Source organism: Gracilinanus agilis, chromosome 1, assembly GCF_016433145.1.
Source record: "Gracilinanus agilis isolate LMUSP501 chromosome 1, AgileGrace, whole genome shotgun sequence".
Taxonomy (NCBI): domain Eukaryota; kingdom Metazoa; phylum Chordata; class Mammalia; order Didelphimorphia; family Didelphidae; genus Gracilinanus; species Gracilinanus agilis.
In genome coordinates, this window is record NC_058130.1 from 400,869,064 (window position 1) to 400,887,546 (window position 18,483).

The 18,483-nt window shown below is 36.4% G+C and overlaps 1 protein-coding gene across 1 annotated transcript in view; it reads left to right on the plus strand.

The window, feature by feature from the left end:
* Positions 1 to 18,483, plus strand: part of MYO5B (myosin VB) — a 582,592-nt gene that overhangs the window by 281,617 nt on the left and 282,492 nt on the right. Inside the window, exon 5 of the mRNA XM_044681604.1 lies at positions 10,483 to 10,639. Coding sequence (XP_044537539.1) covers positions 10,483 to 10,639 — 157 coding nt within the window. The remainder of the gene's footprint in view (positions 1 to 10,482; positions 10,640 to 18,483) is intronic.

Sequence of the window (18,483 nt, forward strand, 5' to 3'; positions counted from 1 at the left end):
GGAAAGGTTTCTTACAGAAGGTAGAATTTTACATGAAACTTGAAGAAAACCAGGCAAGCTAGGAGATAGAAATGAGGGGGGATGGGACATATACATGCTGGAGAGCAATCAGTGAAAATGCATAGAATGGAGAAATGGCATGCTATGTTCGAGGAACATCAAGGAGGCCAAAATTATTATATTGCATAGTGTATAGAGGGGAATAAGGTGTAAGAAGACTGGAAAGGTAGGAAGGGGGCAAAGTTATGAAGGGCTTTAAAGCTAAACAGAAGATTTTATATTTGATACGGGGAGTGATAGGGAACCACTGAACTTTGATGAATAGTGGAATGATAAGGTCAAATCTGGGCAGTTAGGTATTGCATTGGGACAGAGTGCTGGACCTGGAGTCAGGAAGACTCCTCTTCTTGAGTTCAAATGTGTTCTCAGACACTTACTAGCTGTATGATCCTGGGAAAATTAGTTAAGTTTCTTTGCCTCAGTTTCCTCATCTATAAAATGACCTGGAAAAAGAAATGACAAACTACTCCAGTATCTCTGACAACAAAGTCCCAAATGGAATCACAGAGTCAGATATACCTGAAATGAGGAAGCGACAACAAAAGTCCAACCTAAACTTTAAGAAAACAAAAGTGACAGCTGAGTTGAGGATGGGCTGGAGTAAGGAAACACATGAGGAAGGAAGACCAACCAGCAGAATATTGTACTAGTGCAGCATCTGGTCTTTAGTCATAATATGGGTAAACTTACATCTACCTCTTGGATTTAGAGGATAGGAAAATTACAGTAGTATATAATATCTTGTCGGTAAACTCTAAGAAAAAAGTATCTCTGACCAGAAATATCAGGGTGACGCAAGTCCAAGAGGAAGAATCACAAACAGCATTTTAGTATCAGTTATGATTTAGAAGAAACAAGCTGGAATTTTATGGACATGACTGACAATGCCTTTCCTCCTAAGCTGCCTTTGTGCCCTCACAGAGAAATCACTATGAATTCAATTTAAGTGGGAAGGATTAATCAAATGCCTAATGTCATCAATGCTGTTTTCTTGGACACAAAATAAGTAGAAACAGTTTCTGTCCTTAAAAATACCAGCAACTGGTGGAGCTGTGAACTAATCCAGCCATTCTGGCTGGCAATTTGGAATCACGCTCAAAGGGCTATAAAAGAATGCCTGCCCTTTGATCCAGCCATACCATTGCTGGGTTTGTACCCCCCAAAGAGATCATAGATAAACAGACTTGTACAAAAATATTTATAGCTGCACTTTTTGTGGTGGCAACAAATTGGAACAGGAGGGGATGTCCTTCAATTGGGGAATGGCTGAACAAACTGTGGTATATGCGAGTGATGGAATACTATTGTGCTAAAAGGAATAATAAACTGGAGGAGTTCCAGGTGAATTGGAGAGACCTCCAGGAACTGATGCAGAGCAAAAGGAGCAGAGCCAGAAGAACATTGTACACAGAGACTGATATACTGTGGTAAAATTGAATGTAATGGACCTCTGTATCAGCAGCAATACAGTGACCCAGGACAATTCTGAGGGATTTATGGTAAAGACGCTGCCCACATTCAGAGGAAGGACTGCAGGAGAGGAAACATATAAGAAAAACAACTGCTTGAACGCATGGGTCGGGGTGGACATGATTGAGGGTGTGAACTAGAAACTACCACACCAATGCAACTACCAACAATTTGGAAATTGGTCTTGATCAAGGACACATGACAAAACTAGTGGAAATGTGCATCGGCCATGGGTGGGGGGAGTGGGGGGGGTGAAGGGGAAAGGAGGAGCATGAATCATGTAACCATGTTAAAAATGAATATTAATAAATGTTTGGGAAAAAAATTACACAAATAAAAAAAATACCAGCAACTAACTACATACACAAGCACAAAGATAGATGATATATATATCGCTTTGCAAACCAATAGCTATTCTTATTATGTAGATGGAATCTAGGCTGCTCCTCTAAAATTAAATTTCTCTGTATGTATGTATAGGTAAATATGTATAGGCATACACATAAATACATTTATACATAAATGTATAAATGAAATGTTATTAATTATTGACCATGCTTATGCAAGCCAAACTGGGGTAGAGATGGGGAGGTGTGCCCTATATTTAGACCAATGCAGTATACATGTTAAAATTCAGTGTTCTAGGTACAGTTGATATATTCCTGAACATAGAATTGGAAATAACTTGATTTTGATCCTGCCTCTGAAATACATTCATTTTATTATTGTGGGCAAGCCATTGGGCTTCTCTAAGATTCAATTTCATTTTCCTTATATTATAATATTATAAATAGCTTCTGTCATAGACCTAATATGGGGCTCAAATGAAGTAACCTATATAAAGTCCTTTGCCAAATTTAAGATATCCTATAAATGTCAGTTAATCCAGGCAATTAATAACATTAACATGGCTAGCTAATTCTAGAATCACAGAAAAAAATATTATTCCTCATGTTCTTCAACCAAACCCAGATTGAATTCAGAGATTCTATCTTCCTTATTATAAGATAGTTGCCTCAGTGGGCATTAGCTAACAAATGAACTTGATGGAGAGAGGAGTCTTAGCTTGACTATACCAGATCTTTATTTGCTAAATACATAGAACATATTAGATTCACAATAGACTTTGGAGATCATCCAGCATGCTCTTTAATTTTATAGATGAGGAAATAAAAGTTGTCTCTCTCTAGAGACTATGTCCCAAGCCATAGTCTAGATGAGGAAGCCATTGTGAGGTGGCACATATCAGTAGTTTATAGTAGTGCAACATTTCCCACCTGAATGATACTATGAACTAATACTGAGAGTTCTATATTTTCTATTGTGAATCTCTAGGACATTTGGAGCCTCAAAGAGGAAGCACTTGCTGTCTTGAAATGATAAGGGTAGAAGGTGGGAATGGATGATGGAATGGCAGACCCAAGAGCCTAAGGGAAAAGCAGAACAGGATATAGAGTTAAGAACAAGAAAGTAGAAAATAAATATGCTTTAATGTTAGGACTAGATCAGTAAAAATTCTGCAGTTGAATAAATCTGGGGCAGATAAATAAATATGACAGCCAATGTATCCTGGCATAGTTTGGGAATCTGTAGACTGGAGCTCTCATCCTAGATCTTTGAACTGTATGACCTTGGACAAGACATTTATTCTTTTGGTCCCTCCTTTGCCTTGCATATCAGATGGATTCTTGGACTCCTAAGGTTCTTTTCAGCTCCAATATTCTCTGACTCTGCAACCACATGAGGAATAGAAACAATTCCTCATGGGAACAGCAAGCCAGTGGAAGCGATTAGTTTTGCTATTACCTGTATCATACTGCGCCTAAGAGGTTTATAAATAGAAAAAGAGAATCACTATGAGCTGAAGTGGAAAAATGATACTCGGCTATTAACTATAATAAGGGCTCATCTACAGCCTGTGTTGTCTGTATTTCTCGGTGTCAGAATAGTTTTCCATCTGACACAGTTTGCAATGAAGAAATAGGACAGTTGCCTTTGCAGTTGTCAGTCTTCTGGAATACTGATATGTACTTGAATATCTTCCCAAAGGGAAAGGAATCTTGGAGAATGACGATGACAGTTGAGAAAGGGAATGACAGTTGAGGATATAGAGTTAGAGCCAACTTATAGCAAAATCGTGCAGTTGTTTTCAGTGCTTGCCTATCTTCCTTTTCAATCCTACTTCAACCCTACCACCCTGACTATGGTGTTCATCAGAGTTCCCAGTCCAGGACTTCCCAGCCTTCCTACTATCTGGTCCTCTTAATTTGTGTAGGAAGCTCTTCTCTCCTCTCCCTGGTGATCCTTTCCTGTATATACACCTCACCTGTTCCTGCTCTGTGTTGGCTACAATACTGGAAAAATTATCAAAGAATCTGAGATTTGGAAAGCATTTTAATAGTCATCTAATTCAAACTCTCTCCTAAGGTAGGAGTCTGGTTGTATAAAATCCCCTAAAGTGGTCATCCATCTTCTGAACACTTCAGTGACAGAGAACTTACTGCTTGATAAAGGAGTCTGTTTTATTGGATTGGACAGATCTAATTGTTATATACTGGATTGTTTCTACAGGATTGATTGCCCTCTTCTCCCTGATGCTTGCTTCCCTCCATGCTTCCCTCTCCTGGTTCTGTTCCTACATATCCCACTGTTCTATTTTAGTTTCCTTCACCAGATCTTCATTCAGGTCATGCCCTCCATAGGGCTCTATTCTGGGCTTCCTTCTCTTCCTCTTCTATATCATTTCTCTTGGGGATCTCATCAGCTCCCATTGATTCAATTATATCATCTCTATGCTGATGATTCTCAAATGTACTTACCCAGCCCTACACTCTCTGTGGACCTCCAGTATTCCATTTCTAATTGCTTAGTAGACATCTTGAACTAGATGTCCTGAAGATATTTTAAAATCAACATGTCCAAAACTGAATTTATTTTCTCTCCTACCCCAAACCCTCCCCCTCTTTACCATCATCTTCCACAGTTCCCTAATCTGGCAACATAAGCATTACCATTAACTCCTCACTTTCTCTCATCCCCAGTATCCAATCTGTTGCAAAGGCATGTTGAACATACCTTTGCATCACATCTCCCTAATACATCTCCTTTTTTCTTCTCATATTTCTACCACTTTGGTATAGGTCTTTTTAACCTCATATTTGGACTAGCCCGTGCCTTTGAGATTACAATCAAATGGGGCAGGCAACATGTTACAATAACCTTATGGTGAGTCTACCTGCCACATGTCTCTCCAAACCAATCCATCCTCCTTTCTACTACCAAATTGATTTCCCCATAGTATATAGGAATTACCATGGCACCCTTCTACTCTGCTGATAGTGGTTCTTTATCATCTCCAAGGTCAGAGTTAAAGTCTTCTGTTTGGTATCCAAAATCTTTCATAACCTAGGTCCTCCCTCCTTTCCAGTCTTCTTGCATCTTACACCCAACACATGTTTTTCAGTTCTCTCTTTCCTCCCTACTAAAGGTTAAAATGTAATGGAAATATTCAACAAAATAAGTATAAATACATTATAATATAGATAATGTTAATGTGTGGTTTTCTAAGTCAGTACATAGTGTAAAAAGATCCTTTTGTAGAGTTTAGTGTTCTGCCATTTCTATTTGACTTGGCACCACTGTCCCAAACAATAAAATCAAGTATAGGATTTTTAATTGTCCATTGTCATCCCTAGAATGTGCTTCTTGGGATAGAAATAGAAATATACTTCAATCTTGATTATATCAGGAAAATTCTTTATCCTCAATTGAGCTATTTTCCATCTTGGCCGTTAGAAGTTTTTTGGTTACTTAAACTTTGAGTTATGGGTAAAAGATTGGATGGAAGAGAGGAATAAGTGATAATGCATAAATTACTTTAGGTAAAATATTTTTACCAATCTTAGTCCTAGAAGAGTGATAACGAGACAACTTTTTCTTCTCTTGGCAACGGTGGGAGGCAATGGATACAGACTACCTTGTCAGACTTGGTCTGCTATCAGTTTTGTTCCTTTGTTTTTCTTGTTACAAAGGATAACAATATGTTGGTGGCAGAGTGAAATCAAGAATGATTGCCATTTTTTTAAAAAAGTGTTAATAAAAGTTGAAAAGAAATGGGAGGTGGACAAAGACTAGCAATGAGAAGAGAAAGTGGCATTGGAAGGTTACTTTTCTGACTGGCGTAGTCTTGTAAGAAAAGCATTAAAACCAATATATTATTATGACTCTATCTAACTCTTGATACCAAATTTAGGAAGAAATTCCAGGGTTTGCCATGGACCTTCCATTTAATAATTGTTACTTAATTAGGTAGTACCAACTGTAAAAAAGTAGAATGAGATAGAACTTGAGAGGACATCCACAAAAGTGTTGAGAGAGAGAGAGAGAGAGAGAAAGAGAGAGAGAGAGAGAGAGAGAGAGAGAGAGAGAAATTTGTCCTTGATGATTAGTGGATTGGAGTATTCTGATGACCACAGATAAATCACTAATTATTTTTAGTAAGATTTCCAAAAATGCAATGAACATTTAAACTTAACTGAAGATGAATTAATTGTGTTCTATGCTTCATAAACCACTTTAAGACAAACATTAATTATCACTCTACTAGACTGAGAAACTCTAGTTATTTAGATTTTCCACTTGTCTGCATACTAGAAAATAGGAACTTATTGTATCAGTAATAATGATTTATATCTACCTTCACTCACACCCATTAAGTATAACTTTAAATCTAAAAATATCACATCTATAACTAACTTTCATGTATATGTATGTCCAATAACCTCAAACTCAATTCAAAAGTTTTCTCGAGACTAGCTTTGTCTCTTTCCTTCCCCAGTCTCTAGCAGAATAATCTGAATGCAGGTTTTCAATCCAATTTGACAAGACACTAAGGGATGCAGAGATGAAAATTAAACAATGAATGGTTATTCTGAATAATTTTGATGGGCTTTTATTTTTGAAATCAACCCTTTTTACATAACTTTTCTTTTAAAAATGATTTCTTATCCACATAAACAATACCAAACATCATGTAATCAATTAAATTTACTTCATAGTTCTTGACAATTAAATGAAATATATCTCTTAAAATGGCATACCAACTAATTTCATTCCTTAGTCTTAAAAAAAAGTTTTCTGATTTTTTTTCTTGCTTACTTTTTTCCTCTCCTTTCCTTTTCTTGTTAAATCAGAGGTTTAGATTATTCAGTCTCTTAGGCCCCTTTCAGCTCTAAATGCTACGAAATTATGGGTCTTCTGATTTGTTGCCTTTAAGTAGAATTTTATATTGTGTTATAATCTTTAAGTAGAATGTTATAATTTGGAGTGTACTGGCCTTGTTATTGTTTCACGCCCATGACATTCCATCCCCTATCTCCATGTCTTTACATTGTGGAGTTCCCTTGCCTGAAATGAATTTCTTCCTTACATCTGCCTCTTAGAATTCCTTATTTCCTTCAAATTCAACTTAAATGCCACCTTCTACATGAAGGCTACATGATTTGTACCCCACCCCATCAACTATTAGTGTCCTTTCACATGTGACCTTATGATTTTTGTCATTGTGGTTTTTACTCATAGATGTACACGCTGTTCCCCCCTCCATAGTTCAATAGAAAGCAAATGCTCTTGAGAGCAGGAGCTTTTTCATTTCTCTCTTTGTACGCACAGTGCCTTGCACATAGTAGATGCTTAATGAATGTTTGTTGGTCTATTGTGTATCTTCCCCCTAATAGAGAGATAGATGGAAAGATGGGCAGATGATAGATCAACAAGAAGGAGAACTATATAGATGTAGATATGATTCCTGTGTGTATATGTGCATGTGTTAGTTATTAGTTAGTACAGCAAGTAGAGTATTGGACCTGGTATCAGGAAGAATCACTGTCCAGAGTTCAAATCTAGCCTCAGATCCTTACTAGCTATGTGATCCTGGGCAAGTCACTTATCCCTGGTGGCCTCAGTTCTTCATCTGTAAAATGAGCTGGAGAAGGAAATGGCATACCACTCCACTATCTTTGCTAAGAAAGCCCAAATGGTTTCAAGAAGAGTTGGGTATAACTGAAAAACAAAATATGTGGGTATGTACATATGTCTTTATGTGTATATATGTGCATATATACATATTCATGTATAATCTATGTATACATCTATAATCTATATACATGTACTTATACATGTACTCTATAGATATATAGATAATCTATATATTGATAGGCATATATCAATATGTATATAAATACATAAACAAAGTTCTTATTACTACCTATTTACAAAACAATTTGGAAACAAAAGCCTTAGGTATAATACCTTTAACACTCAACATTAATGTCTTAAGAACTAGAATCAAAGAATTCATTCAACAAATATGTCTTGTGTCTACTTTGTACAAAGTACTGTGGGAGGAAATAAAAATAAATAAGACATAATCCCTGCCTTCAGGGAGCTCCCCTTTTAAGACAGATAGGAGATTTAGAGATTAAGCCTCTTATATGGTACAATGAAAAGATCAGTAGATTTAGCATCAGAGTACATGTTCTGCTAAAACATGATCTTGGACAAGATGCTTAATTCTGTGATCCTGTTCATTTATCTGTAAAATGAATGAGTATTACTAATTGATCTCTAAGGTTCCTTCTTCTCTCCCTAGGACTTCAAGATCATTATTAATCCAACCTCATTTTAGAGATTAGGAAATGAATCCCTAAAAGAGGTAGTAACACTTTTTGAGCCTTGAACTATTAAAAAGGCAAATTTTAACTTGAATCCATGTATTCAGACTCCATCCTTTGCTTTTTCAAATTGGTTTCTTGTGGATTCCCAGAGCTGAGCAAGTCCTTTGTGACATTCATTCATTTAATACTTCTTGAGCCTTCCCTAGCCTGTATGCACTTTGAATAAACACTCTTATCTAAACTACACGGTGTTCCAGAAATTCTTTTGGACATCTCATATTTTCCCCAAAGCCCAGAACAATACCCTGTCCATAGTAGAGATTTAACACATTATTCATGGGCTCAATTCTGTCAGTATGTTCTTCCTTCTGTTTCATCTAAATCACTCATTTCAGTTTATCTTCATCCTTTCTAGTATCTGTGCTCTATGAAGAAGAATTCTTTCATGGACCTTTTATATTCATAGGACAATTCATATTCAGCAGACATTTATAGAATACCTGCAGTGAATGACCTTGGCATCTTCCATGTCTGATTGAGTCCTAAACATTCCACAGTTCCTACTGCAGTCACTTTCATGGCTGTTGGAACAAATTGTTTTCATCTGCTCATTCTGAAGGGCGAAGTCTTCTATTCTTGGGATAGACATCCTCTTAATTCACTGGTGGATTTGTGGACCATCGGTTACCCTAAACCAGGTTTAAGCCCAACTGCTGAGATGGTTTACTGAGGCATGGCCACTGCATATGCTAATTGCCAGATGGACACCAGGTCATTCACTGTATCCTAGGCCATCACTCCTTTTCCTGACTTTTGTCTGACCACTCGACTTTGATGACTCTGGATGACAGAGTGATGTTGATGACTTTTTTTTAAAATATAATTTTATTTGAAAATATTTTTCCATGGTTACATGATTCATTTTCTCTTCCTCTCCTTTTCCCTCCCCCCTCCTGGAGCTGACAAATAATTCCACTGTATTATACATGTATTATTACTCAAAACCCATTTCTATATTACTCATTTTTGTAATTGAGTGATATTTTAAAACAAAAAATCCAAATCCAAACCCATATAAACAAGCGATAAATAATGTTTTTCTTCTGGATTTCTACTCCCACAGTTCTTTCTCTCAATGTGGATAGCGCTCTTTCTCATAAGCCCCTCGGGATTGTCCTGGATCATTGCATTGGTATTAATGGCAAAGTCTATTATATTTGATTGTCCCACAATGTTTCAATGTGTGTAATGTTCTCCTGGTTCTGCTCATTTCACTCTATCATTTCATGTAGGTCCTTCCAGTTCTTATAGAAAGCAAGTGATTCCTTATTGCATAATAGTATCCCATCACTATCATATACCATGATTTGTTCAGTCATTCTCCAATCGATAGACATCATTTTCCAATTTTTTGCAACCACAAAAAGCACAGCTATAAATATTTTGTACAAACAGGTCCTTTCCCATTTGTTTTATCTCTGGGATACAAACTTAGTAGTGGACTGAAAACTTTGTACAACTCTGCCTAACTTAAATCCAATTCATGCACAAATCAAGACATCACCCTGTGATGTCCTTGGTCCTCTTTGAAAACAAAAGACTAATCACAATAATGGAACATCTACTGACTGGACACTAAATATGTTATATTAAGAAATGTTGTGGGGGGCATAAAAGAAGAGTAAAGTAACTTTTCAACTTCAATGAAGTCCCAAGAGGGTTGGAGAGAGTCATCTGACAACTAGCAAGCAAAAATCAGTACACAGTAATATAACCTAAACTGTATTAACAAATAAATGCTCAGGGAATGAAATTAATGACCTGATACACATAGTGTGTAGTCAATTGAGGAAAACTTCTTGGAGTAAGGTAATATTGCCCTAGGCCCTGAAGATAACCAAAAGCAATTTTCTTAGAGCATCAGCAATAGGACATCTGGACTCTCAATGAATGCTATTCACTGATGAATTCGACTTTCTTTCCTCTTAGGCTTTGGTGGGGGACCAGTAAAGAAAAAGGCAACAATCTTGCTTTTAGGTGCTCAAAACACTCTCGAAACTATCCTATTTTCCAAGACTTGAAATGAAAAAGATTGAATTTTATTTGAGTAATATGGGAGAATTTGGTATTTGAGCTCATCATGCTTTTTAAACTCCCCAAGGACATAGGAGAGAGGCCACAAGCCAGTCTTAAAATCTTGCTAATGGGTCCTCTTGATAGATAAGATGTGCTTTAAGTTGTAAACAATTGACTAGCACCTTTTTTCTTGGCTTTGCAGAGATGAAAAGAACCAGTCCATCATAGTAAGTGGGGAGTCAGGAGCCGGAAAGACAGTATCAGCTAAATACGCCATGCGATATTTTGCCACAGTTGGGGGCTCTGCCAGTGAAACCAACATTGAAGAGAAGGTTCTTGCTTCCAGCCCCATCATGGAGGTAAAGAGTTCTAAATCTTTCTCATCTTTCTATCTTTTCCATTTTCTCCTCCAGCAGCATGGCCTTTGAATAGTCTGATCTTAAATTACTGGTCACAAGAATCTTTGGAATATACTAGTATCTTTCATTTTCAGACCATCTGATGATTAAAAGACCTCCATGAACAAACAGAAAAATATCCATCATGAGATACCTGATAGTACAACAGATTTGCCTGGTATACATAGTAAATGCCTAATAAATGCTTATTTACTTGCTTTGCCTGTTGTCCCCTGCATACTAAGGGAGAAGTAGTGTGTATTTTTCACAAGGACATTAGGTGTTAGCCTTGAAGTAAGTAATGGGATATTAGATCTGGAAAGGAATCTTATAGATCACCAAGTCCAGGGATTCTTAATTTTCTTTATATCATGAACCCCGTTGACAGTCTGGTGAAACCTAGGGAGCCTTTCTCAGAATCATGTTTTTCAAAACATAAAATAGAATACATAGGATTACAAAAAAATCAACTATACTGAAATATAATTTACCAAAATATTTTAAAAAACAAATGCATTTACCCTATGTTAAGGACCCCTAATCACATCCAATCCCTCAATTTGGCAGTTTTGGAAACTGACACTGAGAGAAGTGGCTTAGCAAAGATCATTCACTCCTAAGTAGTGAGAAGAGTCTCCTTTCCCCATCCTGTCTCCAGGGTGCTTATTGGATTTTTTTCTCATGTAAAAGCCCATTCTCATTTTACTGGAGTATAGCAATAAAAGAGAGATGTAATTTGAAGTTACCAGTAGAAGGGAAAAAAGTTTTCTCTTGAAAGACTATGCTTTAAGAATCCCTGGCATCCCATGCAACTTTTCACTTAAGTTTATTTGGTTTATTTGGGATTTTTGGGGGGGTTTTGGTTTTATATGATTGTTCACTTACAAAAATGAATAATGGAAATATGTTGTACATGATACTTGTATAACCCAGATTGAATTGCTGGCCAGCTCCAGGAGTGGGGAGGAAGGGAGACAATTTGGATCATATAACTTTGGAAAACTTATGTGGAAATTTGTTACTATGTGTAATTGGTTTAATACAAAAAGGTATCTTTATTAAAAAAAAAAAAAGAATCCCTGGCTTCCATCAACATTCAGCTCAGATGCTTCCTATAACCTGAGATCTTTGTTTATTGATCCATATGCCACCCACCCCATTAACTAATTCCTCCTCCTCCAAAAGTTTTATATTTCTTCTGTACATATTTTGTATATACTTCTACATTTAAGTATGATTTTTGCCTTAGAAGAATGTAAATTCCATAAGAACTAGGTAGAATTATTCCATTTTTCTCTTTGTTATCTCTAGTCTTTTCCCCAGGATCTGGTACATAATAAGTACTTTAAAATGTTTATTGGAGCAGATGTCCTTGAGTGGGAACACTGTAGCTGGCTTCCCTAGGATAGTTTTGGCCCTGACCAATCCTTGGATTTGATGCCCCTCAGGGATATGTGGTCACTCCATGATGTCTTTGTGTCAGTGGAAGAGGCAGCACAGGTCCTTTGTTCTCCCTCCTGCCTCTGGTACCAGGATATGATTGCGCATTTCCCCCTTTTCCAATCTCTGAGTTCAAAAAACATAGGAGAAAATGTAGGTAATGGGATGGCTTTGGTGGTGGGAGGGAAGAATCCCCATAGATGTATTTCATGATGGTATCTCAGTCACTCTTTTGTCTTTTAAAATTGGCCTTTTACTAAGGGTACAAATTTAAACAAGTAATCTGAGCAGTTTTACCTGGTAATATACAATTTTATATGTATAAAATACTAGGATACAAAACAAAGAGGGCAATTAAAGGGATACGTGTCAAATTACCATCTGTTGAGAGAGAACATACAGTGTTGAGTGTGGCCTGTAAAATGGACTGCCCCCAAACCCACCTTTTTACCACAAAAGCTCTTTAAACTAAACCAAGCCCCCCAAAATATTGACACAATTTTAAGATTACCAGACAGTCTTCCAGAAGACCAGAAAATGATGCTGGTTTTATGAGATCCAATTAAAGACTGAAATCAGAACACTTAAACTTTAATAAACACACATGACCAGAGATTTGGTAAAAAGAAAAAAAAAAGTTCTAAGTCAACTACTTTTCCCAGCTTCCCCATCTACACATCTGTCTTGAAGAATATCTTCAAGAGAAATATACTCTATAAATACACTACTAAGATATCATAAACATAGACATGAAATAAAGTCACTTACATTCTTAGACCTTAATTTCTTCATCTGTAAAATGATGGGCAAGATGGTCTTTGAGGTCCTTTCCAGATCACTATCCAATTACAGTCCCAACATCCCCCATTCCCAATCAGGGCTGAAGGACATGGAGGTGCAGGGGAATCTTAGGGGGAGGATGAGACATGATAAAAGACAAAAGAACAGAGATCCAGAAAAATTAAAATAGACCCATACACACAGACATAGAGAGACACACACACATATACACACAGAGCGAGCTGTATATTGGGATTCCACTCTTCCCAAACCCTTTTCTTTCTTCTAGATTCTTCCTAAATTCTTACTCTAAGAGCCTTATTTATCTTTGTCAAGGAAATTGAAGGTCGAGTTGATAACTTGCATACTATACACTCATATATATTTTATACATATAAATACATATAGAATATATGCATTTTAACACGAATGCATAAAAGCATATACAATAACATGCATGTATACATATACACATACATATAGATGTATATATAAAAACATAAATATATATACACCCACTGTATTGCATGTGTGAAGATAGAGTCCATTTTTCTTGATTCCTAGCTCAGTGTTCTTTCTAGGGAAGCACAGCTTTTCTACCTTACTTTCTGAGTTAACTGCCTCCTACTCATGATAGTCTGTAATGGTCAATAATTATGCATTTATCATTTTCCATATGGTATTCAACATTGACTTGGTCAGCAAGAACTATGAAGACTCTTATTTTAGTCCTCTTATGCATTGCTTTTTCGGTTTAGAGCTTTTCTAGACTTTTCCCACTAACTGCAAGAATTGACATTCCATGATTTCACTCTTGTATTGTGATAAACACAGTAGCTTCTGTTATTCTTCTGTTCCTCTTAGATGTCTGTCACATATTCTAACTAGAAGCAATGGTATACACAGTCATGACCATCATGTGTGGTTCATTTAGGATGTTACAAAGAGGGTTAAAAACCACAACAGCCACAACTTTATCCCTTGTGGCATGGCACAGTGGAAGTAGCACTGGCTCTGTAGTCAAAAGACCTAGGTTCAAATTCTGATTCTAATGTTTATTATCTACTTGACTTTAGCCAAGTCACTTGTCTTCCTAGACCTTAGCTTCCTCATCTGTAAGATGATGGGCAAAAGGGTTTTTGAAGTCCCTTACAATTTAGAACTCCACTACAATCCCATCATTCCCCTCTCCTCTTTCAGTTGTTAGGAAATCATATTCTGCCAGCCTAGACCCTGATTTTGGGGCCAGGGAGAAATATGGGAAATTATGGGAAAAATAAAAAAAAAACTTCAAGCTTGGGGGCAGATTTGAAGACATAGATTCAGAAGAATAAATGAGAGAGAAGCATTAAAAATGCAAAAATTTCTTAATATTTATTGTCATTTTTCTTAGAGTTCATTGGCAAATATTCCTTTTTGGTGGGTTGATGTTTAGGAAAAAAGAATCTAAAAAAGAATGCCAACTTTGTCTAATTTGGCAGTCTTCTCTGGTAACTTGAAACATAGTAACCTCCAGTTATGGTACTTCAACAAGCATTTATTAAATATCTATTATGTTTGAAGTCCTGGGACTAGGAAAGGGAAAAATAACTCTTGCTTTCAAGGAGTTTACATTTTACTGGGTGATATGACAGTCGATTAGATAAGAAATTATAAGATAATTTGGAGAGAGAGAGAGAGAGAGAGAGAGAGAGAGAGAGAGAGAGAGAGAGAGAGAACGAACAAGAACTAACAATTGAGAAAATCAGAGAAGGCTTCATAGAGAAAATAACATCTAATCTGTGCCTTAGAAGAAACACTAGGATTAAAAAAATTAATTAATTTGTTTATTTATTACATTAGAATACCCACTTAACTCTTACCTGCCCTGCCCCAGTAGAGAAAGCATCATTTGAAAAAGTATATGTATAGATAAAACTATGTCATTTTTTCTATTTATTAATTCTTTCTCTGAAAGAAGACACACATGTCATTCTTTAAATAATATTTCTTATGGCACAGTAGTATTCTATCACAATTATATGATGGAATATTGCTGCACCATAAGAAATGATTAACAGGTTTATTTTGCAAAAACATGGAAAGTCTATATGAAATTATGAAAAGTAAAATGAGCAGATCCAAGAAGACATTATATACAGCAACAGAAATATTATTTGAAGAACAGAACTCATGTCATGCTTGGCAGTTCTTTGTGAAGAGTGGATAAAAATGAGTTGAGGGAGAAGCAGAGAAACAAATTAGGGGGCAATGACAATAATCCAGGCAGGAGGCAATGAAGGCCTAAGGTAGGGTGATGGGGCCATGTGGACAAATGCTGTTGTGAAGATAGAATTAATAAGTCTTGGTAACCAGTTGGTCCTTTAGTCTCAATTGGACTCATCTACTGATAAAAATTCCATAGCCTTATCCTAAAATGGCTAAGGTTGAGACACACCCAGAATATATCATGTATATGGGTCTAAACCTGGTGGCCAAGGATCTGCTCTGGGCTACACTGGTAGGAGTAAGGAATTAAGTATATATCCAACTTCCTTTTACCAGTTCTTCTAACTTATTTTTCCTTCACTTCCTCACCCCACAATACTGAATGTCAGAGAGAATTTTTTTTGCCTCCACAAAGTTCAATTATTTATTATGGCAAAACCTCCTACCTACAGAATTTATTTATTATCTGAGGAATTTTTATTCTTAGGCAAGCAGTGGAAAATCACAATGGGAGATTACTGTTGTCTAATTTGATAAAACTAAGTTAATATTTCTACTCTTATTGGAAATGCACAAGTTGTCAGTGCTATCCAGAGACATTTATTAAAATACCTGAAACTAGTAGTTGCTATACAAAGGGAATTATAGAGTCTCATGAAGCTTATCTAAGAGAAGCCCACCAACACATTCAAAATATCCCCAAGTTTAAAAATTGCAGAGCAGTTGGGCATAGTGATGAGAATGTTGAATTTGGAGTCAGAGGATCTGGGTTCAAATTTCATCTCTTTTACTTACTACCTGTGTAATCTGAGACAAGTCAGATTATTCTCTCTGGTTGTTGGCTTTCTTATTTGCAAAAGGAAGCAAAGGGGTTGGACTAAAATCTAAAAGTCATCTAAAATTCTTTCTGCCTCTAAATCTATGATCTATAAATCAAAGTTATGTCTACCACACAGCTGTGAGTGAAACCTAGGTTTGTATGTATCAGAAAGCCAGAGAGAAAGAACAGGAGAAATAAAGATCAAGACAGAGGGTGTGTATGTGTGTGTGTGTGTGTTTTACTATAATTACATATTATAATTACATATTATAATTAAACCATGTATAATCAACTAATAATCAAAGTGAAGTTTATGTGTTTAGTAATAATGCTAATGAGAGGCATTGTGGGGTAGGGAGCCAGGATCACCCAAATTACAGTTCTGCCCTTGACTCACACTGGCTATGAGACTTCTGAGCAAGTTAGTTAACCATTCAATGTCCTAGGCAACTCTCTAAGTTACTGAAAAGGTATTAACTTGCTTTGGTAGGAGTTTCCTCCCTTAAGGAATTCTGCTCCCAGTAATTCCTGGGAAGGAAATTAGGAAAGACTTTATGAAGGAGGCAACAAAGACTATTTTCATCAAAGTATCTTTCTTTCATTCTCCCACTATCTCTATAGACTGGAGTTATCTGCAAGGTCTCCATAAGCTTTCACAAGAAAAGATAAATAGGACAATCGTTATTGTCACCATTTTTCATATATAGACACTGAAACTCAGAGAGTCTTGCCCAGGGTCACATAGCTAGTTACTACAATCGGGAAGTACAGGAGTAGCTCCAAATTTGAAGATATCTAATATTGAGTTGAAGTTCCCTGTGGATGGAGAACAAATACTATTTGACTTAACGAATTTCTAGCAAATTAAGAAAGTGATCTACTAATCTTAAGTATCCTCCACTGAAATGTGCACTATCTCAGGTTATGGTGTTTAGATAATAAAAAAAATTACTTGGGTTAGAGTGAAGCCCCAAAGGTAGTTGGCTGCACAGTAGATAAAGCACTAAGCCTGGAGTCAGGAAGACGAGCCCAAATCCAGCCTCAGACACTTATAAACAGCATTGACCTTGCGGGATTGTTTTAAGGATCAAATGTGATAATATTTGTTGAAAGCACTTAGCACCATGCCTAGCAATAGTAGACATTATAAAAATGCTCATTGCCTTATTTCCTAACATATATCTATATTGGATTTCATTTGCCTATAAAAAAGTAATTGTGGTGGGATTGTTTCCAGCTGATGAAAATGGTGCCTTCAGAGGCTGCACACTAATCCTATTGCTAACTCTTCCAGTGTTGCATCTTTCCCCAAAAGGCTGTGATATTAAAAATCTACCAACTTTTTCACTTTATTTTTCTTGCTTTCTTCTCCAACATGGTTAATATGGAATTATGTTTTACATGATTTCACATATATAATTGATATCATTGTTTGCTTTCTCAGTGGGCTGGGGAGGGTGGCTGAAGGAAGTGACAGAATTTGGAACTTAAATTTTTAAAAACTAAATGTTAAAAAAAATACCAAATGAAAATGACTTTTGTGGAAAAAAAAGAACCCAGTACTCTGAGTGTCATGCCAGAGACAGTAGATGAAACTAATACCCTAGAGAACCATTCCTTCCATCAGGCCATCTCAATCCTGAAGGAGCTAGCAGAGAGGATGGCCTAGAAGCCAGTAAAAGAAGTTCTGAGGAGATCTCAGGACATCTTTTTCACTCTAGATGCCCAGACTACATCTTCGATTTCTCTGGTTAGAAGACTTAGTTAGGATATGTGGAGCTATCCAAAGTACTGATTCAAGAAAAGCTGTTGGCAGCTAGGTGGCACAGTGGATGATAGAGCACTGGTCCTGTAGTTATGAAGACTCATCTTCTTAAGTTCAAATCTGACCTCAGACATTTATAAGCTCTGTGGTCTTAGGTAAGTCACTTAACCCAGTTTGCCTCAGTTTCCTCATCTGTAAATGGAACTAGAGAAGGAGATGACAAATCAATTATCTTTGCCAAGAAAACTTCAAATGGGATCACAAAGAGTCAAACACAAATGAAACAACAAGGTCTCCATAAGCTTTCTGAAGACCAACAACAAAGCTAAACTTTAGGAAGATCAGGTTTTCTGACTGCATTCCTTGAATTATCCATTACACAATGAAGATATTTGGTAATGTAGTTCCACTCTAAGTGGAAATTGGGTTGAGTGGAGTAGTACCATTTCTATAATACAGAAGAGTGAATACTAATAATAGGTCAGATCAAGTTGATAATTTTTTGCTATTTTCACTCTTTCCATTATTTTTCTTGTGATACTTCAGGGACTCCAGATGCCAAAAGTTAATTAATATCTTGAGTTCAACACTTAAGCATTGTATTTGGGGCCTCTTGTCTGTTGACAGAGTCTGTATTTTTTGTTTTGTTTTGTTGTTTTTGAGAGGAAAGGATAGAAGCAGAATTCATGTGAATATGTTTTAGGAACATAGAGCCTTTCTAGTCATTTGTAGTAAAATTTAAGTTAGAGGTAATGATTGCATATTCCATTATAAGAGGTCATAAGAGTTGTT